Source organism: Falco cherrug, chromosome 6 (assembly GCF_023634085.1).
Source record: "Falco cherrug isolate bFalChe1 chromosome 6, bFalChe1.pri, whole genome shotgun sequence".
NCBI classification, from domain to species: Eukaryota; Metazoa; Chordata; class Aves; order Falconiformes; family Falconidae; genus Falco; species Falco cherrug.
Genome location: NC_073702.1, coordinates 18,773,586 through 18,798,803, shown reverse-complemented (window position 1 = coordinate 18,798,803; position 25,218 = coordinate 18,773,586). Strand labels below are relative to the sequence as shown.

The 25,218-nt window shown below is 40.0% G+C and overlaps 1 protein-coding gene across 1 annotated transcript in view; it reads left to right on the top strand.

The window, feature by feature from the left end:
* The window catches only part of MLIP (muscular LMNA interacting protein), a 58,126-nt gene extending 38,357 nt beyond the window's left edge, over positions 1-19,769 (top strand). The window contains exons 2-5 of the mRNA XM_055714065.1: positions 8,909-9,067; positions 11,085-11,453; positions 17,330-18,946; positions 19,641-19,769. Of these exons, the coding sequence (XP_055570040.1) occupies positions 8,909-9,067; positions 11,085-11,453; positions 17,330-18,946; positions 19,641-19,769 (2,274 nt within the window). The remainder of the gene's footprint in view (positions 1-8,908; positions 9,068-11,084; positions 11,454-17,329; positions 18,947-19,640) is intronic.
* Positions 19,770-25,218: the final 5,449 nt, after the last annotated feature.

Genomic DNA, 25,218 nt, shown 5'->3' with positions numbered 1-25,218 from the left:
TGCTTTAAACATTGTTTAGCTGAGAACAGACAGAAGTAATAAAAGAGGAAATAAGTGGAACAGGAAACCTTTAAAGGAACATAAAGCAGTCAAAATGAACGAGGAGACAGCTGTCAGTGGAAAGCATATACACATGGTATCTATAGGATGAGTGTGAGTAAGAGAATCTCTCTGCGTTTTGGTGTTTCAGTGAGAGTAGGTGGAGCTGGTTGGTTGAATCTGGGGGTAGCAGGTAATGGCAGGAGCTGTTAACCTGGGCAGAGAGAACAGGCACATTCAAGTCACCCAAAGGTAGCTGAAGTCTCTGGGTGGGAAGACACCTCCTGGTGTTTGAAACTGTCTTGTAGCCTCTTCTGGAAAGAGGCGGTTTTCTTTGCTGAAAGTGTTGTAGTGAGAATGAATTTGAGCCTGAACCTGTGGTCTTTCAGGTCTGAGAAAAAATTTTTTGAAGTGCTACAATACCAGGTGACCGTGTTATAAAGGGCCATAGTTGTTCACCTGTTACTGTCAGACTTGGATGATACAGGTGTTCACACTCTGTGTTGAAGTATTTTGAGTAGTCTTATACCTGGGGAAACAGAGAGAGACTGCTAGTGCTGCTGCGTATGCCAAAATACTGTTAAAGTGCTTTTGCTAACAGGTTTGTGGTGAAGCACTGAGAGCCCCAACATCCAGCACATCCTCGTCAGAGTCCATGAGGGATTTCACACGTGAACTGTTAACTAGAGCTGTTTAAAGCATAGCTCAGCTGCTAAAGTGAGGCTGTATAAGTCTTCCTTTCATTGTGTGTAAACAAAGCAGGAAGGCAGTTCTTCAAAAAATGAGCCGAAAAGCTGTGCAAGTGGGAAATGCTCAGTCTCATCTGTTGTGTCCAAATGACTACCGAGCCTCAAGGGTAAGGTGAAAGAGCAGATACCTATGCAACTGATGCAAGCTACAGAAACATGCACAGAGATGCAAAGATTTGTAGTTAATCTACCTGAAGTATTAACAGTCTAATCACAGAGTTACAAGGTTGTTAATTCCCTTTTGTCTGACGGGGTCAAGTTGGGGGAGGAACTCATCTCAACTAGTGTTTATCAGAGCACTTTTTGTTGGCCAAGCTATTCTCATCAGTAGAACAAGGCTGTTCTTACTAACAGTGGATAACTATTCAAATGGTGCGTTTAGTTACTCATGCAGGTTTCTTGTACAGTCATGCACTAACTCATAGCTACCAGCTGAAGCCACAGCTGGGAGGACAACCCTTTGTGCAGAAGCAGAAGGTTCTATCGTGATGCCTTTGGTTTCTAGGTGAGTGGTCAGAAAGTTGTTAGGGGCATCTTGTTTCTTTGTATGGATAATCTCAGTTTTTGTCCATGTATATCAGCTACAGGCTTCTTGGTTGGAGTTCAACTTGTTCACTACTGATGTCAGTATGTCCTGATGGTCTTGGGCAGGTTGGGCTGATGTTTGATATTTTGAATTTATAATTTCTTGCGTATGCAATGGACCACTAATCTTCTGAGTTTATCAGTTTAGAAAAATCTTTCATGCACTACCTCTCATACTTACTCTCTCTTCAGTTTACTATTTCCTCTTACCACCTCCTCATTGTACTGTTCACACAAGTGCACACAAGTTCACATGTACACGGGGCTTATATGTTGGTTACTAGTCCAGCTACAGTGAAAATAGTCCAACTATTACAGCTCATTCTCAATAATTAAACAGTTAGAACTGTCCTAGACAAACTTTCTCATTTCTACCACTTCTTTTTTATGCATTGTTATGGAAGCTGCCAGCATCTCCAGTTGTTTGCAGGCATATGTATGCCACACTTTTAGCCCACTTGAAGTTACTTTTCTACATTTGCAAACAGTTCGCTTGTTCTTTCTTCATTGGCCAGAAAATTCTATGGAATATCCAATTTCTATGGTGTTTGGTATGTTTTACACATGATGGATACTGGCTCTTTGCTTTCTTTGTTATCCTTAATACTAGCACAAAAGGTTGCATTCCTGCAGTGAGCAATAACTGATTATTAATGATTTGTGCTTGCAGCCCTAGGGGCCCTGTCCTATACTTACACTTTCAAGGCTTCTGCTGTTATCTTGTGCTTGTACTTTTAGAGGCATCTGTTAAAATCCCTTGGTTTTCTTCAACAGTCTTCAAGCTATGGTTTCCTGATGACATGACATGTTTTATTAGCACATGTATGTATCCTTTTTCTTGAGTCGCTCAGTAGTTAGTTTGCTGTACAAAAATAATGGTCCGTTAGAAGACACATGCAGGGATATGTATAGTCACAGATGTGATGCTGGGCACCACCTGCTCCCAAAAATGTATTGCTTGCAACAATAACATTGGTATGTTACCAAACTTGCTTTGCAATGCATCTTTGAAAGCAGAACTGCTGAGGTGCTCATCTGTGGTGGCAGCACCATGTGGGCTTCATCCTCCTGCAGTAGGGAGGGCAGGACCGGCAGCGCTTGGTGATGGTGAACCCTCATCACACATGAGGGTCAGCATCATGAGGAGGGAGTTGCTCTGGCTGAAATCCCGTGCTACTGTAGATGTGGAGTTCCTTGCTAGCATCATCCCACAAGACTGGTCTCTCAGCTCTGACAGATGTCAATAGGGATTTATTTCTATTCCCAGTGCTTGATTTGAAAATTACACCTGCTTAGTGATAGGTGCAGCTTTTGGGAAAAGAAAACGAGGGGAATTATGTCATTCACATTAGACTATGGTCCAAGACTGCTGTGAGGATGACAGCAGCATTCTATGACTCTCTTGCAGGGCTGAAATGGCAAGAAACTTTTACAGGAAAAAGAATGAGTTCAGGTTAACTTTAATTTCTCACTGAATAATTGAGATAGAGTTATTCAAAACAGGACTGGAAAACTCGGATCTGTTGTGCTTCACTGCTCTTATACTAATGTGACAAAGCAGTCTGCGGCCTTTGTGTTGGGCAGAAGTATCATGACATTGTACAAGCATATATTGTTTATACCAGTGTGTGTGAATGTGTATACACTAGTATGGATACTCTACATATGAACTTGTAAATCCTATGACCTTGCAAGGACCTAGGTTTAGGTGTAGATATTTTTATGTATCTATAGGCACCAGACCTGGTCTGAAGTCTCCCATTTCCCAGGGAGTCTTTTGAATGTTAATATTTGATGAGGACAACGTGCAAGCCAGGCAGCACCAGGATGATGGGTTTTTTTCATGTTCTTTTGCAGTCATCTTTCAGACTTTTTCAGTCTACTTTTGCAAGTCCTTGACTGCCTCCTATGCAAAAGCTGATGGCAAGCCTGGCCATACCACAAAAAAACCCTGTGCAAAATCAGCAGCAATATTTGTGTGTCATTTCTGATCAATCCACACAGTAAAATGCATGCAGAACAGACAGAAGAAAATGGTGATTACCTGCTGAGGCAGTAGCTGGAGGCAGTCTGTTACAGCAGATGTTACACCAGAGGTGTTTTTAGCTTGGAAAATGTTGTTTCCTAGGAGGTTTAGGAGACTGGAGCAAATAAGGGCTTTAAGGGTGTCAGTGATCCTAAGATATGATTTAGCAACCTGGGTCACCTTAGGTTCTAATGTTTTCTGATCAGTTAGTCAAACTGCATTTAATGACATATTTTATACAGACATATATTTATAATGACATATATTATACAGAACAGGCAAGGTATTTTACTCTCCCTTTGCAAAGGAGGAAATGAAATGTTCTTTACTTACTTTTCACCATGTCTAGCTGCATATGTGTAGACCAGTATGAAAGAGCAATTACAGTTGTATAAAGTCTGCTGGGCTGAAGAGCTAATTAAAATTATTGTTGAAAAGAAACACTTCAGCTGAATGAGCTCTTGCATTTTGAATAATGGATTACAAATTTATACTATTATTCATTTGCTCCTTCTAGTGCTTGACACATTAATTTTCAAAAGGTATTTGTCTGCATGTGCATTTTAGTGTGTGCTGCTGTACTGAGAGAAGGAAAAGTGGTTTGCTGAAGGTGATACACTGGGCACATCGCAGGGCTTGGGGAAGTGTCTGGACCATGGCCGTCAGTGGGAATTTTAGCACAAACTTCAGCTGGGCTGTAATTTCATCTGGGGCTTTTGGAGTGGATTTAGCTTTTCCCCCTGAAGTTTCACAGATATAAAGTTGGTGTTCAGATGATCATGTGCTGCTCTATGTAAAAGTTTTTAGATAAGCTGGAGCTCATATTACATAATAATCAGCTAATCCATATTAGGTTACTGTGATAGCTATAATAAGCCATGATATGAAGACATGCTGAAAACTCTTACATCTCATTGACTGATAATTTAATCTGTACTAGACTACCCTTTTTCTCTGTCTCGAGGAGGAGACAACGTCTCTTTGTGGTTTAACTTTAGTATCAACACAGAAAAGGAGTTTAAGGAGAGGTGACACAACCCGGGCTGGGTGTTTGGATGGCCCCTCTCCCTGGTGGAGTGGGCAGTGTTAACTGTGCTCTCTGTCTGTTAGAGCTATATTTATCATGCAGGAATTGTGGGCATGTGAATTTGTGCTCTGACCAAAACAGCGCTTCAGTCAACACGGTTCTATGTCATGACACACATGCTTGTTATTTTGCTGTTATTTATTCATGTATTTCCTTTTCTGTCCTTTAAACAAATAAGCAAACAGCCTCAAAAGAAAGTACTTGGTATTTTGAGAGTGAGGTTTTCTCAGGATGTCATTTTATTAGCAAAATTACTTACATTAGCAAATCAGTGGAAGAAGTGGTAATGCGAACCAACCGATTCAATTTCACTTTAGTGATCTGTATTCCAGAAGGAAATCCTGAGAAGCAATCACTGACAATGGGACCTCAATTTAAATTACAAAATAGACAGTATGCTGAATGCATATAGAGAATGCGAGGGATTAAATGGAAGTGTTCATTTGTCTTCATAAGGTAACCAAGACAATAAAAATGTGCTCTACAAGTAAGGACTGTGGAAGCTGTGGTAATGAAAACAATAATTAATATAATTTACATTACTGTCCCTGGGGCAGTTGTAAATTGATGGTATTAATTATGCAACAAACCTGTTTGTAAATTGATGACATAGGAAGTCATGGACGTCATCTAGAACAAGTTTCTCCTTTTGAAGCAATTTGGCCCCCAATGGACACAACTTTGAAGCCTATCACCCCCAATGGATATTCAAAGATTATTTATATTAAATTCTATAATTTATATTCTTCAAAGAACTAAGTAACATGAATGGATATAATTAAAAACAATCTATTATTGATTGTGTGTGAAGTTGCTTTTATAATATAAACCAGAATTCATTAGTATTTACTTGCATAGACGTCGCATAAGGTATTTTTCTGCCACCATAACTATTCATTCAAGTGGATTACAGCAGCAGAGAATACATAGCATTTAATGTCTTCTGCTGTTGCTATTGGTTATGGGGAAAATATGATAATCTGCAAGAAAGCTTCACAAATATATAAATATATATATATATGAATGTTAAAGTTATTTCTCTATTATTTACCTCTACAAGTCAGAGTGTCTATTAATAGATGCAATTAAATACCGAAAGTCCATCCTGTTAATTTCTTTCAGTTCTTCAAAGATAGAAAACTCAGCCAGAGATATACAGTAAATGAGATAAGTATATGAGAAAAGGTGCAAATATCCTTTCTCTACCTTAAAAAAATAAAGTAATTGTCCCATCTGCTTCACATTGTCCAATTAAAATTTGAATTTTAACATGTCAAAGTATTTTTACATATTTTTTGAAAATTGTAAAATAAAACCAACCACTTGAAATGTATTTTTAAGCAAGAGTTTTTCCTCTTTTGTTTTCCCTAGTAGATACATTTGCATTTTCTGACCAGTCTTGTGATATTTGCTCATTGTCTAGGTTTCAGGGTTGGGGGGGGTGGGGGCAGCCTAGGTTGCATGACCAGTTTTACCTGCTAGAAATTCCTGTTTTGAACTTGCTATGAGTGAATCTAAGAGGAGTGCATTCCTGCACGCTGCCTCACACAGTAGCTGGCAACTTAAATCTTTCTGAAATACAGTAATTCTATTTGCTGGTTTATACTTCCTGAACTCTAGGAAAAAGAAAATGTACCAGGGGAATAGAAGTAAGGCCACGCTTTAATGGCTTCCTCCACCTGAAAGAATATTCTAGCTTACACGTCCTTGTATGTGTTTTCCAGTCTTAGTTTTAGCTTGCAAGTGATTTTGATGGTTATTTCCAGAATGTGTTTAGGCTAAATATAGCAAGGTTTTCTTCATGTATTCTTTAATTTTCCCACCAAAGCAATAAAATTGGAAGCACAGGGTAAGACGCAGTACAGACTTAGGTGCTGGCAAGATGTCCCCATTACTATGCAATCATCTGGAGCCTCATAACTTGGCTTTTTGTTTGTGTTTCCTTGTTACAAATATGCAGAAAAAGTACTGGGAGTTGAGCAATGCTACTACATTTGATAGGAATTTTCTATAAATCTGTTTGTGTGTGGGTTTCCTATTTGCACACTTCTTCTCCTTTCATAAGAAGTATGTTGTGCTCTGACACAAGAATACCCACTGATAGAAACAACTGCTGTCGGGTGTCAAACAAGAGCATGACAAGAACTGAGTTAGAGGGGGGAAATGTTAGTAAAGATGACTGAAGCAGCCAGAGTGACTAGCTGCATTTTTCTCATTGGAGATAGAAGATGAAAGCATAGCTACAGATCTGCAGGAAAGCAAAGGCCATCTCAAGCTGATTTCAGTGGAGACCCCAGGTGCTGTTTAAGGCTGTAACGGCTAGTGCCAGCTGTACAGAAATCACTACTGCTGATATGATGGGTGCTCCTGCCTGTGTGCAGGTAATTCTGCTTCTTGAGGAGCACCTTTGGGTACAGCAGGTGCTTGGGTGGAGGCTGCATCCCTGGCTGTGTTGCAGGGACTGGTGGCTTCTCATTAGTATGTCCTTGAGTACAGGTGTTACTCTGCTGACTTACATCAGGAACAAGGACTAAGCACCTAATGTGCCAGCTATTGATATTTAAAAAATTTGTTCCTGATTTATGAAAAGCAATGATTGGATTCAGGCATGGTGGCTGCAAGGACAGAGCTATGTTGTTTCTCCCTCACATAAAATAACATCCAGAGCTCCTGCTGTGGTGGAGCATTTAGCAGTCACTCTTTTGCTACTGATTCAGGCCATGCATCATGTACTCTGGTGCTTGGCCACTCATGTGAAGTGGAGGGGGGAAAGTAGGAGACCACCTTGTCCCTGTATCCTTGCAATGCACACCTCTAACCGGGTAGCAAGCCTGCGGTGTAACATAACCTACTCTTGTGAGTTTGTGAATATAAAGGCCTGATTTCAGAACTGAGATGCCTGCCATTTATTCAGATTTTTCACTTTCAAACACCAAAACACCTTGTTCTTTCAGAATTGGAGGCAGGCACATGGAAGATTATTGTGGGTGTGTCCGAGAGAGCAGAGTTCTAAATTATAGAGAAAAGAGCAGTTGGCAATGTTTGTATAAATAAACTGCTTCTGTTTTGCCCAAGCCCTCCAGAAGTCTTCTTTTAGTGGAAGTAATTAATATTTGCTTAGATTTTTTTAAAACTGGAAACCTGTGTCTATCGTTTTTAATATTCCAGCTATGAGACGTTCGAGTCCTGTGAATGTATTCCATAGTTCCACTCTGTTCTGTAATTGCTATTTACTTATGGATGCAAATTACAAGGAAGCATAATGAGAGCCATAGCTTTCCAATTTGTTTCACTTTAAACAAGCAAACCAAAAAAAAGAGCCAAAGCAGCAGTCCTGTTTTTCTGTATGATTCAATATAGTTCAAGGTTCTGCATATTAGAGCTCATTGAAAACACAATTAACTGTCATAAACTTTAAATCCAATGGTAAAACAAGGGGAAAATCTATACATTCCACAGTTTTGAATCAGAAAGAACGGGTTTCTACACCAACTAGTAGTGGGAAAGTCAGCATGTCAGGTTCGCTGGTTTAGGATGTGGTTCCCTCCATTTACCTTGTCAAGGCCTCCGCAGTTCCTCTGCCTGGTATCTGGAAAAGCAACTGAGAGTTTTACCATGGTGTAGACTTCTTTTTCCTGTCCAGTATCCCCTGTGAAGGAGATGGAAGTGATAGGAGAGCACTGTGATAAAACTGAATGCTCAGGTGAAATTGCCTTCTGTTAGTCTCTCTTCTCGTCAGTGTCTTCAGGCCCTATGTACAGAGTCCTAGAGAGAATGCAAGGTGGGGAGGGAGACATAAGCAGACAGACACAAAATTAAATGGTGTATGTGGCTGAATGGCCCAAAGAAAATGGGAGAAGATCCTTTCCTTGTATCAGAATTCATCCCAGATATTCAGAATTATCTGCATTTGCATTAGAAAATGTAAACATGTTTTGCTTTCCTTTTGCAGAGTGAAGGTTTTTCTGATTTCAGTGGTTAAGTGAATACTCTAGTGGTTAAGTGAATAATATGTCCAGATGCAGTGGTATAATTACATTGTTGTTCTACTAAAGCGGAGTTAAACAAAGATAAATACAACCTTGAAATGAATTGAATATGGTTTTCTTATTCTAGTATGGAAAATTGAAAGAATAACAGCATTATTGAACAAATTTTCTCCTGTCTACTGTTGCCACACCACTAGAATGTATAGGATGTTGATGGGTATAATCAAGGCAATATTCTGTCTGTTAAAGAAGTCCTTCATATACAATGACTCAATAAAAATAACCGATCATTTTTAATTAATTATACATGGTAATTAAATTAATTAATAATAGGTTTGTAAGTAATATAGATTAATTAATTCACGCTATTTCAACTCTGACAAAAATAATTTTATTTGGAGAAAAAAGTTGAACTAATTATGTGTTTTTGTAGGTTACTTCTCAAGAACCTGGCACCAAACCATTGACCTTCACATTTGTACCATCTATTGGACGACTTCCAACTCATTTTGAGGTTGGGGATGTCTCTAAGTTCCTTGTGACAATTCCAGAGGAACCAAAGGAACTGAGCAATCAAGAAATTATAAATAAGGTAGATTTTTGTTTGCACTAATTTTCCCACTTTTTCAAAAGATACATAAAATTTTATCCTGAGCATCGCTGAACTGAAGCTCTTTCCCTTGAACTGTTTCTTGGCTTGTGCTTGGTTTTAATTACCGAGCTTACCAGAGAAGCAGAATTGTTGCACAAGAGAAGGCTGGTATCTGCTCAACAGCTTGTTTTGCCTTTGGCAGAGTTTACATTGGAAGGAAACCCTTGCCCATCTTGATACTGTCCTCTGTCAGTCATGCAAGACTATATTCTTGGCAAACAAGGGGAGATTCCTTCCTTATCTTCGTGGGAGCAAGGGTGGTGTGCGAGGAGTGTTACCACACTGGGATCGACCGAGAGCTGGTCACTGTATCCTGGTTCCAGCAAATGCCAGTGCTGTGGCTTCCAGCAAAGCTGCCAATCCCTTTCATAGCTGTAATAATGCATCAAAGTGGAAGCTTGCTTTTTGTTTTTGAAAGCTTGCCCCCGTGATCTATGACGGTGAAGCCAGCAGCACAACATTCCTGGTTCTCCTTTGTTTAGCCAGCCCACAGTGTTTGTTATTCCTTTCCTGCCTCACAGCACTTAACGGCCTTTTATTTTATTTTATGCTGCTTGAAAGGCAACAGCAACCCTCAGGTTAATATTAGTGATTATGGTGATTCTGCTGTTGTGTAACAGCTCCTTCCCTGGGACATTGCTGGGGATGCAGTTCTGGGTGCTCCTCCACTAATAAACTTTTCACAGTAGTTCACTGCCTTCTGACCTGAATGAGCTCTAGCATTTTCAATGTCCTATCTGTCTAAAAAGGGGTTAGATCTGGGCAAAGAATGGATGTGTTTGAAGAGACATGCACTGGAATATTATCCTCAGGATGTTTAACTCATAAGTTACATTTCCAGCCACTCAGTATTGGGTTTTCTGTAACATGAGTAAAGCAGAATCATGTCTTCCTGATGTCTGTCTCACTTTGTTTCTTTGTAGGCAGACAAAACTTTTTTGGCAGGTGATGCAGTTCTGAGGCCTTCATAGCACTGATTATTCTCTTTTCTAAAATGTCTAGAACCTGAACAATATTTAAAAAAAATGACCAACATCAGATAATGAAAATAACACTTCCAAAGTCATGCTGCTGGTGTTCCCCCTTTATGGTCCAAATTTTTTTTTAAAGAACTGAGCTCTAGGGACTCATAGAGCTACAGGGGAAGTGGAAATTTGTAATTACTGTATTCCTCATGCAGGATTCAAGTATGAGCCCCATCTACAGGCCTTCTCTTGCAGTATGCAGTATTTCTGGTTTTTTTACTTGATTCTTCCTTAAGAGAAATATGATTTACCATAGCAGTTTCAATATTGAATCATTTGGTGATGTGCATGTCGTATGCTCAGCTTGAACTGCTCCTGCTGTCATCCAAAGCATGCTTGAGAAGTCACATACTGGAAGTAGAAGCTGCAGAAAATATGAAGAACAATTGTGGTTTGTGCCGAGAAGCGTGAACATACAGTAAAGCTCTCTGACCTCAGATCCTTTGTCTGCTCTCTTCAGAGAATGTCCTGGCTTAAAGGCCTTTGTTTCTTCATTAATATGTATAGGTTTTGTCCCAGATTTGTCTGTCAGACTGCTCTGAGGAGCATTGTCTGCTCACATGGATGCCGCAGTTGGGGTGCCTTCCCATCATGTCTGGCATAGTCTGGTCTGACAGCTCATTCGGCTTGACTGCACCCTCCTTTTTGGTTCCTGTGCCAGCTCTGGGCTCGGGTCATCATTATGCTCAGAGTCCCCTGTTGCTCTGCGAGCCACCGGGAAGGCAGCCCCCACAGCATCTGCTGGGGACTGGAAGCGGGGGCTCCCTGGGGAGCTGGTTTCTGCTTGGTGCTCATGCCCAAATTCTTCATTTACCCTCTATGCTTTTGGTAGTGCAGTGCCAGCCTCCGCTGCGAGCCAAAGTTTCTTTGCATTTTGGGGAACACAAATAAAATGCAGCTAACTCGGGTCTTTGTCCTTGTATCTTTTGCAGTCTAACGTAGTATCTGATGAGCTGGCCTTAAAGCGTGGAGCCAGACAAGACTGTGTCCCCACCATCTCCACAAACAGCACCCAAACGGCTTTCCAGTCCCCAGGGTGTAACTCAAGCAAACGAGAAATGCAGGAGAATGACCTTTTTAAGGCTGAGTTTATCCTGATTACGGACTCTGGTGATGAAGATGAAGTAGCTGCTGCTTCGAACAACGTTCATCGGCCTTCCAATGGCTATGGTCCCATCAGTGCTCAGCTGCTGGCCACGTCCCACATTTCCCCTGGCATCGGGGCAGGGAAACCTCCTGGCGATGGTCAAGTTCCAGGTGCTACACTTTCCCACAGCACTGCTGATCTGCAAAAACATCAGGTAATGTGCTCTTTAAACTTTGGAACTAGCCTTTGCTTTCTGAAGCTTTCAGGACATGGACGTTGAGCCTGTTTGTAAAGCAGCTTGGCCAATTTATTCTTTCATTAGCATTTTTTTTGGCTATGCCTGTAATGTTTGGACTTTAAGGAGCTGTCCCATCTCTTCTGACTTGCTGCCTCTCCCTGTGGCTCTGGTGTACACATGGAGCAGGTAAAGCAGATCTATTGTTCTTTCCATTAAGAGCAACTCATCATGACAGCAAGTTAATCAGAAGGTGTTAGATTCCTAGCTAACCTAAATTGGCTAAGGTCGTTGAAATCAATAAAGCCTGTAGATCATTTGAATTATTAACATCTGACTTCCCAGGCCTAGGGTTTTTTTCTAAGCACCCTCTGCAGCTTTTTATGCAAGAGAAAGATGCTGTAAAAATCCTACTCTTCTGATTGTTAGTTAGCACTGATTTTGCACAGATGTAACAAAGTAATGAAGATAGAAGGCCTATTTTATGTTGATATGTATATAGATCAAATAATTTATTGATTTATTAAAATTTTAAATTGTCATTGCGACAATTCAAAAAAGGTTCTTTGATAAGTTTCATTTTAAAAATCCATCAATCTGATTTACTGCACGAAATATTAATGCCTCCTATCTTGGAAAGAGCACTGATAGTTTTCAAGGGTGTACATAAAGTGGGAAGCTTTACCTTTAGTACAATAGCAACATACTTCTCACATGGAATAAATCAAATTTTCTTTGACTGCGACAGTGTTCCTATCAGTTGAAAAAGCAGTTCTTCATCAATACTTCTAAAAAAAAGTTAAGTGTGGCTACTTGGTCTCTGAAAATGAATAGAACTTCCTATCTTGTGTTGAAATGCTTGTGCTACTCAATTTTTCATCATATTCAGAGTCAGTTTTTGATTGAGAAAATTATGAATAAGAAATCCACTCTGCTTTGGGATTCACAGCATTAAGAAACACTCATTTTTTTCTGAGAAACTCTCAGTGAAGCTGGTGAGAATTCTACCTGAGGAAGGTGTAAAGTCATAGGTAAATCTTTGCAGAGGAAGCAGCCTGTAAAAGAATAATTGTCTCAGGAAAAAAACAAATTTAGTTCAGCAATACTCTGCCGGGCTTACTTGGGTGGTGTCTTTAAAAGCTACTACAGAAATGGGGCAGAATTTTTGTAAGACTACAGAAAAAATCATATGCTGTGGTTTTCTTAAGCTTTTGATGACAAGTAAACAGGGATTTGTCTGGCAAAGTAACAGAAAATGCAAATTGCACAGAACAAGGAATCAAAGCCTAACTTTACTAACAATTCACCTGAATGTGAGGAGAGGTAGTGTGTAATATGGGCAATGCATATCTCTTCAATATTCTTAGGTCACAAGTTTTCAAGACTGTAAGTACTTCCACAGTCTTCATAATCTGAATCTCTCCAGCTATCTCTGTCGCTTCATAAGAAAGGGTTGTTTTTACCAAGCTACTTTTCACTGATGTTCTGATTCTTCTTCAGTGTTGCCTTAGGCTTTGCTCTTTCTGGTTTACTATCTAATGAAGTATCATCAGCTCAGAAACGAAGGAAAATTATGAAAACATTAGATAGATGTATTATTTATCTCTTGGTAGATTTCCTTTGTACAAAGGATTCTGTATAGGGGCTACCATGTCAGTTCTTGGATTATAATGGCAGTATCATGTAACACCTAAGAATTATTACATACAACATTATGTTAATTTAAAAGTATAACTAGACTATGGGTTTCCTGTCAGAGGTGGAAAAAACAAAGACTGGTATTGGGGACCATTGTGATGTACAGGGGATCACTCTAACTGTACCAGAGGGCTCCTACAGCTTCATTAATTTCTAACTTCGTTTTAATGAAAGAAAAAAAGAAAGTATTTTCTTAAAAATGGAAGCTTCTGTTGTTCTTTGATGCATAAACATCCTGACTGATGTTGGAAAATGCCATACTATATTCAAAGTCTGAAAAAATAATCAGTTAAAAAAACATCACCAGTTATTCTGGTCATATTTGGAACTTTTTGGTGATAATTTGCTGTTTAGGTATTGTGCCCCCTTTTTTTTTTTAATGTTAAAGAGCATCTAGTTATGCAAGAGAGAGGCAGAGTGGCTCCTGCCCTTGGGAATTTACCCTTTGGGATGAAGGGGATGTCTGCTTCCCTGAATGAACTCACCTTGGAGACACTTCCTGGCTCACTCCAGTGGATCAGTAGCCAGAAGGCTTTTTTAGCTAGTTCACTTGATATTCCTCTGTCCAGTGCGTGTCATCTGGCTTGGCTTTTCCAGACAAATCAGTCAAAAGTCCCTACAAACTCCTGCGATTGCCAGGAAGAATGCACCTTCCCTGTTCGGAGAAACCAGAGTGTTCTAAATGGCACCTATACGAATAGGGTCTCAGCTCACAGTCTGATTTACTGTGCTGTCTCCAGAGAGTTTGTCAAGTTTTCCACAGTCTTCAGTGCTTTTTTCTAACATTCTGGTTCTCAGGTTGCAGGCTTGGTAGGGGATTTACTTTTTCCTATCTATAACCAAATTCTCCTGAGATCAAAGCATGGTTAACTGGTCCCAGGACCAGGTCTACATCAAACCATACTTTCTCTCAGACATGATTTTTGCCATTCGGGCTCTCAGCTGGTCACACTCTCCCTTTTTCTGTTTGCCCAGCACACCTCTCAGGGCATTGCTGCTATAAGTAACCACAGTGTTTGTGCCCTTCCGAAACAATGTACTCTCACCAGGAAGACCACGTGCCTTGTGTCCAGCTCAGCTCTGCCATTTCAAATGTGCTGAAGGTTAACTGGTTAAGGCCCAGTACTAAGTCTATGACCTCTTTGATATTTCTGGGATCATCATCTACAAGGCATTAAGATCATCTTCAAGTTCCTTGATTGCTTTGTGCTAAGGTAACCTTGCCACCTGTTTCAACTTTCTTTATATGTTTTTGGGAAATGTGCATCTATCTGAGGTCCTGAGAAGAGAAAAAGGCTTGTAGTTGAATCAGAGACCTACTGTGTTCCTACAGAAACACAGATCTACTTCAGTCACTCGCTTCCTCTGCACTGATCCAGTACTACTACAGAAGCATTTTAAACCAGTGGAGAAACTGAACAGGAAAAAAAGGCAAAACAAATTCCACTGATCAAAGAAAGTTGTTATATCTCATCTACTGGCCCTGGTGAGGCTGCACCTGTAAAACCACGCTCAGTTTGATGGTTACTCATGCCCAAATTCAAGCGAGATGTGAAGAAGGGAATGGGGGTCCAGCCACTGTAAATGTGGCTAGGGCACATGTGAGCTGAGGCTGAGAGCGCTGGCTTTGCTGACTCCAGCAAAGCAGCAGACACGGAAGCATCTAGGAACAGCCCACAACTACTTGAAGGGCAGTTACAGGGATGACAGAGCCAAACTCTTCTCTGCAGTGGCAGGCAAGACAGCAATGGCCACAAATTGAAGCATGGGAGGTCCCACCTGGACATCTGGAGAAGCTTCCTCAACTGGGAGGTGGTGCTGCACTGACACAGGCCGCCCAGGGGATGCTGGAGCTGCTTCCATTAGGGCTTTAGAGACTTGTGAGGCAGGCCACAGCTGACCTGACCTGCTGGTGTTGGTGAGAGCCCTGCTTTGAGTAGGAGGCTGGACTAGATGACCTCGAAAAATTACTTCCAACCAACTTTGATTATGATTCTTCCATCCTGTAAATAAGAGAGTAATCATCTATAGTTGTGGTTAATACTGTAACACAATAGCAAAATCTTTTCCAGAAAACTTGAATAATGGCTCAATTAGCTCAGCACTTAATGTTCAGTGCTGTTCAAACTGGAAGATGACTACTGCAACATGTCTTTATTAAACTTACATGAGCATATTTATCATCTGCTACTATGAACAATTTCCTAGCTGCTTATAAATCTTTCTTATGAAGTTTTAACTAATTAGAAGTCATTGCACATCCTGCTCTTTCATTATGGAGTTTCATATTTGTTCCTCATTTTCTTTTAATCTATTGTCTTTGTAAGGGAAATTTATCTATTCTGTTTTTAAATATAGAGGTTTCATTCCCCAGTTCTCTTTTGGTAGTTGATCAACTTCCGGAACTCATTATTAATTTCAGCAGGCTGCTCCAAATTATCAGATGTATCACCACGCTGCTTTTTAACTTGTAAAATAATTTTATGTTTCATGACACATTTAATAATATTTTCCATAATTTTAAAATATTAATAAGTTATTATTAATTTCCATTATTTTTCTTATTCTTAATTAGCAGCTTTTCCAACAGGAGTCATAATTTCTTGATACAATAAAACATATGCTACAATGATATTACAGATATACATCTTTATATTCTAATATTTGCCCTGTATACATCCGTTGGCTTTCTATGTGTTGAGGTATATAAAATAAGGGGAAGATATTTGGTGTTTATTTCTATAAATCAAGGCATTGCCTTGATTTTTCTGCAGTTATACAGAAAGTATCTTCAGTTTACAAGGCTTGCAATTTACATGGTATCATTTAGCAGGAAGAGCTCACTGATTTTAAGTTATAAGGCCTAATAGGGGTCTGATGTGCATATTTAGCCTTTAAGGTGTAGTTTAGCCCTAAAAACCCTCTTCTGTCAAGCTTCTTTCAGCATGTGCTCTCACTTGAAAGTTATTTCATTTGTTCTTTTTTTTTGTTTTGTGATGTATCAATACTATATGATATAATAATAATAAAAACAATAATATTAATAACAATAATTATAATTATTCTCTCTTATGGGGAATAAATTTGTATTTAAAGATATAATTCGCAAGCTGAGCCACAGTCATGCACAAGGCATGTATGTAGAAATTGGATGGTATAATTGTCTTTTATAGAATTGCATAATCTTTTCAGGGTATCAAACATAAGTAGATAAATAAGTGTTCTTATATTTGTATGAAGTTTGTAGGGATAAGTCAGTTTCCCTGCTTTCAAATTGCTCAGTCAAAAGTTAGGTGATAATTTATAGCCTTTTTTTTACAGTTGACTTAGATCACTATTTCATACTGATATGTTTTATTCATACTGTGTACACCCCAGTTTTTAATGTCAGCATTATAATAACTTGGAAGACTTTGAGATAATTTCTTTCTTTAGAAGCATAAAACTGTATAAAAAGTTGATAATATACTTGTATGCTCTAATTAGTTTTGAGAAATCCTAATTTGAATAGACCTAAGAAAAAAGGTACTCGAGAAATAACTCATTACTGTTTTATTAGTGTATTGTAAGACTATGGAGATGGGGATAAGGACTTTTACACGCCTACAAACTGTAAAATGCACTGCTCTCTGAATTACAAGAAAAGTGAAAAACAAACTGGATGCCTGATTTAAGTAGTTGTGAGCAAATTTCTTGTTCTGATATCACAGTGCTGCAGAAGGTGTTTACTGAATGGGAAAACGAGTACTTGAATTTCATTTACAGAAAGGCTACTTTCCACTGAACTGGTAAAGTGAGATGGGACAATATCGCAATTTTCTCACTTTCTGTTGTGTTTATACAATGTGAATAGCATCACATGATTCTGGATACTGATGACACAACTGTCTTGGGGTTTAACTAAAATGAAAAATACAGTAGCCTTGAACCTTGTTATGTCAACAAAATTGAGGTCTAATATAAATGAAGTATCATCTAACTTATCTGCACTCAGTCCCCTCCCTTATCCCTGAGTTTAAGACAGCCCTGTGCTTTTAACCAACAGAGCAGAACTAATGGAAGCACTATATGCATGACCACAGGACTGAAATGTGGGGTGCTTGACAGTTCCACAGGTTCCACCTGTATTAATGTTTTTGTTTTTCTTTTTTCTCCAGTTAATTTCCACTCTTTCCATCTCTGATCATCTTTCCTCTAAACCACCTGCTGTCCACTTAATTTCTCCAATTAATCAGAAAGTAGCGTGTGGTGCCATGGTTAACCTGAATCAAGCCTCTTCGCTGGAAGACTCCTGTAACAACTGGCAGTCAGCAACTGGGTTTTCTAAGCAAGATTCCTCTCTCTACTTTCAGTCTGCTTTCCATAGTTCACCTCCCTCCATGTCTAAAGCATCCAGTTTTTACTCCACTCCTCAGCTGTATGATAACCTACAAGTTACACCAAGTGTCTATACCCCTGGCTGTGTTTGCAAAATGGGACACTTCACCACATCCTCTGTTCCAGCAAAGAGCCCAAGCCTTTCCCCTAATCCTTCACATTCAACTGAAATTCAAGGATCTTCATCTCAGTCTTCATCCCTCAGTTCTTCCAAAAGATTGAATGCTTTATCTCTTGTCCCTGTACATATAACAACACATTCATTATCTCCTAGCCCTAAACCTTTGTCTCCACCCTCTCTTTATGGTTCCTCTTCAACCATATGTAGTATAAACGAGCCTTGCACACAAATGTCATCTAGAGGAAATTTAGTGAAGGCAGGAGTCGTATCCCCTCTGCCAAGCAGACTGACCCTCTTAACTGCTATTCTGAGATCAGGCTCTTCTCAGCGGAGACCGCTTTCACCTGCATCTTGTCCCACATTTTCTCCTAGCTCCCTTGGTTCCTCCACACTAGCAATAGATCAAAAGTCCAAAACAACTCCCCCAACCCCCAAGAAATCTGTTTCAAGCCTTCCTATAAGGCCAGATTCTCCTAGCAGAGAGAAATGTTGGCTTTCAGGATGGGCTCAGCACCTGCCTTTACCCTCCAAGCCTCATTCCACCCCTCAGTCGAGGTCCCTTTCTCCTAAAAAGCACCTTCCAGTCAGAGCGCTTCCTCCAGACCCCCGAAGTCCTCCATTATCCCCCATCTCCTCTCATAGAAAATCCATTGTCTCTCCAGGTTTGCAGTCTGCAATGCCTCCTCCTTGTTCCCCATCACACTCTTCCCTTGCAACCCCTCCCTCTCCTTCTCCAGAAGGGCTGCGATATGCTGGCTCCAGGTCCTGGGCACCTCAGAAGTCTCAGAGAGTACACACTTACTCACCCATCTTCACCTGCCGGTCATATCCTTTGCTTTCTTCTACCAGTCTTAGTGGCCTATTCTCCCCCACACTAGAAAAACACTCATCTCCTTCCCCAAGTCTTTTGCATTCAGCTTCTAGGTCTAAATCAGAATCACCCCAAACCTCTGTTCGGGAGTTGAGTCCCTCTTCCCCTAACCCTTCAAGTGTCTCAGAGCAGTGGTCTCTCTCATGGCCTTGTTCTACTCCACCAGTTCCACAAACTGGTAATATTAATTCCCATCCACTGAAGCTTAATCCTTCATTGGTGAACACAAATTATAGGTCTAATTCCTCCTCTCCAAGACCTGAGCAGTCTACCACCTCACCGGTATTAAAGTACAGGTCTCCTGTCTCAGACAAGTCACCAGGCACACTGCCATCAAGACCCAGAGAGCTGACTTCACCACAGTCTTTTTCGTTGCCTCCTGACCATGAAAACATCAAACCCAAGGTACTCTTGGTGCATGCCTATTTTCTAATAGTTCTTTGTCCCTGTAGCAAAAATCACACCCAAATTGCACAATGCTAATAAAATAAATGACCTGTGGAAAAAAATGTTTAAAAAGGAAAGATTTTGTATTGATAGTGAAGATAGCAAAGACTAAATCCTGCCATATCACATTGCTAGGAATGTGTTCTGAACTATGGGGAGGATGTAGGAATCCTTTAGCATAAAACCAAAATGCTTTATTCATGAGTGGGAGGAGATACTACTGAAGATGCATTTGTGCCCAGTGGTTCTGATATACATTTGATGCACTTTTTTTTGAAGCTCACCTAAAACACCAGTGTGTCAAAAATAAACCATAAAACATGTTCTATACACCCCAAGCTCATGTAAATCCACACGTATGCCCACCAAAAGTAACAGAAGTATGGTGATCTTGGGTGCAGGGCTGAGCTAGAAGCAACTTAATCTTTGATGTGAACTGGCTGTTCCAGTGACAACTGATTCCCAAGCACCTCGTTCCACCTGTCCTCCCCACTCCCTGGGACACTGTACTCAGCCCAGCCACACTGGGACCAGCCCAGAGGCATGGCTGAACTCAGCCTGAACACGGACTTTGGGGCCAAAAGTCAGAGATGGAAGACAGACAGTCTCCTGCTTCTTCCCTTCCTTTGGTATTTCTCTGCTCTTGTGCTAGACAGAGGATGCTTCCTACAACATGAGTTACAGCAAATATGAAAGTCTTACACTCGAGGGATCAGCCACACTCCTGCTGTTTGCCATCCACCCAAACGGGGAGCCCCAGCAGAGTGAGAATAAGCAATGATGGCAATTGCTGCAGGAGGTCTTGGGAAACAGTCGTACTTTATACCTTAAGACAAATATCAAGAACGGGAAAGGAAAGTTGATAAAAAAACCCCAAAAAACAAAAAAAACAACAGGTAGGTGAAAATAAAAGGAACTGCTATGCAAAAAGGAAGAGCTGGTAGCAGAAGACATCAGAGCTGCAGAAGGCTTTCCAGCCTCTTTCATGTCTGCACTCTGTGCTTCCTTTGTGCCTCCTCTTGCTGATGTCTGAGCTCTGCCCATCAGAAAAAGGCTATCATAGTTTGTTGATTTATTTGTTCGCAGCACAAAGTTACAGCCTAGTCTGCCAGATTAAGTTGTGTCAGATATGTTCCTAACAGCTTGGCCATGGCAGGGATGACTGGAACTGCTTTGAAAATTGTTAATTGAAAATGAGAGGTTTAAATCAGCACAAAGTAGCAATTGTCATGAATCATTCTTTTAAAAACTGAATGATCCAAGAGGAACCATTGTGCCAATCACAGCTGTACAGTGTCATTACACCCTGTCAGTATTACTTAATGAAACAAAAAGAGAAATGAAATTGTAGAAATTCCAAGAAAAAAAGCCCCTGAGACAAAATTTGAAGGCATGACTGAGCCTGCAGATCGCAAAGCAGTTGCGGTTTCTGCGAGTCAGTGCAATGAGCCCTGTGAGAGTCTCTGGCAGTAAGGAAATTGCCTACTTGTGACACAGAGCTATTGCCTGAGTTTATATTTGCAGAGGTTATTACACCCTTTCTGTCTTCCCTACTGTCCCTTTTCCTTCTAATTCTGCTTTACTGTGTTGTATACTGACACTTTGGAAACTGCCCCACCACCCCATGGTACCAGGATCTCTGATGACACTCCAGCCTCAGCTCTCAGTATATTTCCAGAGAAAAAAGGAAAAGATGGAGGGGAGACAACATTAACATCCTAAGCAGCACTTAAGGGTCTTTATCGGCAAAACTTTAGAACTAGACAAAAAGTAGGTTGCTCCATTTGATGACTGTTGATGCATGACAGAAATTTTGCATGTATGAATATGCTAAGTGAATATCAAGGGGAAAGCGCAACGTCTAGAAGTGCTTGACTTTGATATGTGTAATTTTTCAACCTTAATGCTGCTTCAACAGTGGTTGATGTTAAGACACGTATTAAACCAACACCTATTAAACCAGGATTTTGACATTAGATATACATTTCAGTATTCACATCAAACTGTTCCATTAACATGATAGCAAAGCCATTATGCATAAAGGATTCTTCAATGGAGAGCTTTTATATGTCTATGTCTATGCATGCACCAATTCATGCAAATCCAAGAGTAACCTATGAACTTACTTAACTGTTTCCATTTGTATATACAAACACATGTGCTTTCCCATGCTTTATAAATTTATCTTTGTTTGCCAATGATTTAAAAATATGACTGTTTTGCAAAGTGAATATAAACATAAATCCACAGAACAGTGTGAAGTGTGAACTTTGCATCACCACAGACAATAAACAATCCTTCCCTGGACTCTGAAGACACTTTAATATTGTCCTCATGAACCTAATACAGCAAAATGAACAGTAGGATGTAGGGGAAACAGATAAAATTGGTGATTCTGCAGGAACAGATTAGAATAAAACCTTCTGGCTGTTGTTTGAAAACTCTTTGCACTGGTTTCATGGGGTATCACTCCTACATACTCTTTAAATTTTCCTATTGGAATGTAGCACAGGAATGCATGTAGATCTACCCAAGGCAGCTATGGAACAAACTAGCTGTAACAACATGGACCTCAGCACAGCTGCAAAACCTATCACAAAGCAGAAAGGATTACTCATGAGGAGCTCTACGTTACTATGGTTAGCTGCTGATTTTAAACCTTTATAGGTATGTGTCTAGATTACTTAGGTGATCATTTGAGCAAGAAAAGTAGGACATTTCCCCTCACACTCCCCAGGCTTATACTTGCCTGAGGTCTGATATTTGAGTTGGTTTGCTTCTGCTTGGACTATGGTGGAGGCCAGCAGACCTAACTCTTTATGACAGTTTAAAAATACTGCTAGATTCCCCTGAACGAGATTACTAAATGTATTTAGGAATCAAAGAATAATTTTAAGTAATGTGAACCTATTGAAGTTCAACAAAGCTGAGTGTAAAGTCTTGCACCTAGGAAGGAACAACCGCACCAGTACAGGATGGGGCTGACCTGCTGGAAGGCAGCTTTGCAGAGTTCTGGTGGACAGCAAGGTGACTGTGAGCCAGCAGTGTGCCCTGGTGGCCCAGAAGGCCAATGGGACCCTGGGGTGCATTAGGAGAAGCGTGGCCAGCAGGTGGAGGGAGGTGATCCTGCCCCTCTGCTCTGCCCTGGTGAGGCTGCATCTGGGGTGCTGTGTCCAGTGCTGGGCTCCCCAGTTCAAGAGAGACAGGGAACTGCTGGAGGGGGTCCAGCGGAGGGCTGTGAAGATGATGAGGGGGCTGGAGCATCTCTCTTATGAGGGAAGGCTGAGAGAACTGGGCCTGTTTAGCCTGGAGAAGACTGAGAGGGGACCTTACCAATGTCTACAAATATCCTAAGGGCGAGTGTCAAGAACAAGAGCAATGGGCACAAACTGCAACACAAGAAGTTCCATTTGAATATGAGGAGAAACTTCTTTCCTTTGAGAGTGACAGAGCACTGGAACAGGCTGCTCAGAGAGGCTGTGGAGTCTCCTTCGCTGGAGACATTCAAAACCCTCCTGGATGTGATCCTGTGTGACCTGCTCTGTGTGACCCTGCTTTAGCAGGGGATTGGGCTAGATGGTCTCCAGAGGTCCCTCCCAACCCTGACCATGTGATTCTGTGGTTCTGTGAACTAATATGTCAAGAAACTTATTCATATAGATGGGAAAGTGAACTAAAGACTTTCCACTCATCTCACACACTGTGACAATAGCACATTGCTCACAGGTTCTGCAGTATCTGAAAGTGATAAAGCACATTAAAGCAGTATAGAAACTTTTACATTTTAACAGTCTGATATGTCTTTGTTTAGTTCACATAACAGTACAACTAACTTCAAAGTGGTCATGGTATTTTCATTGTATATGATGCCCATCTCATCATATGTAGAAACCTATGGGCTAGCAAAGAGGTGGCATTGCTTTTACATGTTCAATTTTATGATTTTCTTCATTGTACATCAATTACAGGTAAACAAGCATGCATTTTTTAGATATGCCAATTTTAATATTTTGAATTTTGGTCTTCCATCTTACTTCAGTGAGCAGTATTTTATGTCTTATCTGCATATAGATTTTGTACATACATAAATATATATAAAAACCTACACACATTTACAGCCAGCTGTTGCTTATTAAACGTTCAAAGGGCAGGATTCAACTCACATGACTTATGACATTTGGAAGTTAGATATCCAAGCACAACTTGGGCAATTCCATTATAGCTAATGGAGAGAACATGGTGTATTTACAGGATGATTTTATTTTACCTTTCTAGATGCCTATTTTGGGAAAAGATGAATTATTCTGTAGAAATGCATGTGAATATAAAAGGCATATGATATTGACTGAAGGACCTAAATGGTAGAAATCCAAGTTAGAATCACCAGCTCATATAAATTACTACTCCCCTGCCCTCAAAAAAAGAAAAAAAGTGCAGTTCCAGCATTTGTATTCATCTGCTTTGTCAGACTGTTCATTCAGTATGATTATTGTGAATATTGACTTCTTGAATGTCTGTCAGTCCCCAGCTGCTCACTAAGAAATATGAGTGAAGCCAAAAGCAAACATAATATTATGTATAGAAAGAATTATAAGTGGTGTCCTACAATATTTCAAGAGAGGTGCGAGGATGATATAAGTTTCTCTTACCTGAATTAAAATTTTTACCCCTCTGATGTCTCTGATTGAGACTTTTATTAGATATAAAGAAAAAAGTGACAATAGTATGACCCAAAGTACAGCATACAGTTCAGCCTGTCATCTCATAATCACCGGTATTCATTGTTGCAGACAGCAGTGCATTGAAATACCTGAACTGATTAACAAGTAGCTTTATTTCTGGGTGACTATCACAGAAATAATCAATCAACAACTTCAAACTCTACTATTGTGTGATTTTATGATTTTTATTAGAATGTTGCTGAAAAAGGGACAATGTAGTGAATCCCTATTTAATTGTTTAAAAGATACATTCTAGCAGTCATGTGACTAAGAATCCTAGCTCTTGAACTCATGGAAGTATAGAAGAATCTCATAAATTATTTAAAAATTACTGAATTAAACTTCCATAATTACAAAGACAATGTGGAAAATATGTTTTCTAACTGGGCAAGCTAATACAGTCTAAAATATAAATTGTTTAGAAAGAGTAATCTTTAAAGCTGACTTAACATTTTTGTACCCAAACCCATGCGTTTTATATGGTTTAGATTGTTCATTCTGTATGCGTGGTTAGAGTGTGAAAGTTCCTTTCCTTATTTTGAAATATTTATTTGGGTGGTAGAATTCAGGAGATTGAAAGCTGGGACGTGACTTAAATGATCTATCCACTCACACAAGTAATTCAGCCTTTAAGCAACCTGATCAGTCTCATTAAAGCCAATCAAAGAAATCCTTCTGAATTAGCGGTCCAGGGTCATGCCACACAGCAGCAGTTATTGGGGTGCACATACTGGCAGAAATAGCTGTGTGCATTATCATATAAAATTACAAGAAAACTTGGAAAAAACTCACAGCCTCTCCTGGTACTAATTTAACGATAGTAGCAGAAAGTGGTCAAAATCACTTTGGAAGTTATAAGATGATACAGGGAATTCACTTTGTCCTGCTTCATTCCTAAAAGCAAAAGATGTGCATTACAGTCCTTTAGAATCTTAACAGCAACACTAGATTTTAAGAAATAGCTTTCCTAGGTACTACATAATAATTGTATTGTTTCAACCTATCTGCAAGATAGTTGGAATGGTCTTTCATTCTGTCGTACCTTTCCCCTCTCTTCCCTCTCTCTCTCTCTCTCTCTCTCTCTTCTACCCTGTTTTACTTCTCTTCCTGCTTTCTGGTTTACCCTTTTAGCAGTACAAGATCAAGACAAGCTACAAGGCATTTGCAGCAATCCCTACAAACACATTACTTATGGAACAGAAGGTTAGTGTTTGCTCAAAGACATGGGAATTGCATTGTATATTTGAGACCATTCAATTTCATGTACGTATTCTGACATTTCTGTGGGGGATATTGCAGAATGTAAACTCTGGGAACTAACTGCTCCTACCATTTTTCAGGGTTAACCACTTCCCACTGAAGACCAAAGCCTTCACTAATCTGAATTTCTGCAAATAAATTTACTGTAAAACAAAAAGGTGTCCTAAAGGAATTGCTATTTATGGCAACATCTCAAAGTCCATTTTGTTATTGGAAGGTTTCTGGAGCACTGCTGTTCTGGGAACTACC